General features: G+C 51.1%; 1 protein-coding gene across 1 annotated transcript; it reads left to right on the top strand.

Annotated features, from left to right (window-relative positions):
* The first annotated feature begins 299 nt into the window (after nucleotides 1-299).
* On the top strand, nucleotides 300-1,520 carry LOC135806746 (involucrin-like). Its single transcript, XM_065320995.1, has 2 exons — nucleotides 300-611; nucleotides 999-1,520. Exons 1-2 carry the CDS (start codon nucleotides 300-302, stop codon nucleotides 1,518-1,520), a joined length of 834 nt encoding a protein of 277 aa, XP_065177067.1.

Below are 1,520 nucleotides of genomic sequence, written 5' to 3'. Positions count from 1 at the left end.
ACAGCGTCACTTTCAACTATCTTTGTTATTAGAGGAGTTACCCTGGGTAGTCTTTTGACCAGCGTGCAATGGTGGCTTCTGCTTGCCCTGTGTGATGTTTGCTACAGATGATTCGAAACTTAGGCAGCTTTCAAAACTGCATGCAATCGTCATGCTGAACAAAACATCCATAAAACGTAAAATCTAAAATGCGTAGCAATGACATCTTCCAGCAGCTTGTGGATGTTAATTTCACCCAGTCTGAGGAGAGTATGCAGAAACTCCGTGGGATACGAAAAACAGCACTTCAATTGTGAAGAATGTTGGTCCATCAGTTGGCATGGGAACCACTCCTGGAGGCGAGCGGCGTACGCCCCTGCATGCATGTCGACCAACAGCAACAAAAAGGCGAGGAGGTCAAGGAGAGTGCAGCTAGTAGTACGAATAGTACCCGTACGCTAACTGGAAAGTCTAAGCCGCGCGCAAATAGTGAAAAAAAGTCAAAGCAGCAGGCAGAACACGTGGGAACGCACACTGAACCCCGTACCCGTAGCGCTGCCACACCCTGGCACGCAGGCAAGACGGTGCCCTCAGTGGACACGGAAACGGAGTACAAGGATAAAGCAAACCCGGTATGTACTACAAACCACAGTCCAAAGGTCGCAGACACACAGACAAACACTGTGGGTTCGCAGCACGTTCCACCACTACCTGTGGATGATGACTCATGGCAACTAGTCTCTTCTGTCTCCCCTCGCCTTAGCGTCAGGCGTGGGGTCATTTGGATTGGAAACCTGCGCCCAGCTATTAGCATTGAGCAACTGGAATCCTTTATCCAACAACGTGCCCTGACAGCCAATCAGCAGCTCACGATATTTAGTAGCAAACTGATCAGCAAGGCTGATGGCAAGGTCGGTGCTCGTGTGATGATCAGCTGAGCCTCAGTTGAAGCCCTCACACAGCCAAACTTCTGGCCCAGGCCTGTTTATGCACGCCCATGGGTCTTTCGTGATGACCAGAGAAACGCAGCAGACAAGCAACAACAGGAGCAACAGCAGAAGACACAGGAAAATCAGCACCAGGAATCTACACCAAGTCTTGAACAGAGAAACACAGCAGACCAGCAGCAACAGCAGAAGAAACGGCAGGAGGAGCACCAGAAGACACAGGAAAATCAGCATCAGGAATCTACACCTGAAGAGCACCAGCATTTGCAGACAGAACAGCAGAACCTGCATACTGCATCTAGTGACAGCCAATGCCCTGCGTCCAGTGACAGCCAATGCCCTGCGTCTAATGACAGCCAATGCCCTGCGTCCAGTGACAGCCAATGCCCTGCGTCTAATGACAGCCAAAGCCCTGCATCTAGTGATGTCCACCAGGACAGTGGCCAGCACCAGCCCAAGCTTCAAGATACGTCAACTACGTCTGCTCCAGCCAAAGCCACGCCACCTCGCCCTGGAAAGCGTCATGCAGAAGATTCCCCTGGATCCATGTCGGGAATACCATGCAAAATGCAACCTCCATCTAGCTCTCAATGA

The sequence above is a fragment of the Sycon ciliatum genome, chromosome 1 (assembly GCF_964019385.1).
Source record: "Sycon ciliatum chromosome 1, ocSycCili1.1, whole genome shotgun sequence".
In the NCBI taxonomy this organism is placed as follows: domain Eukaryota; kingdom Metazoa; phylum Porifera; class Calcarea; order Leucosolenida; family Sycettidae; genus Sycon; species Sycon ciliatum.
Note: the sequence above shows the minus strand (reverse complement) of the source record. Positions and strands in the feature narration are given on the sequence as shown.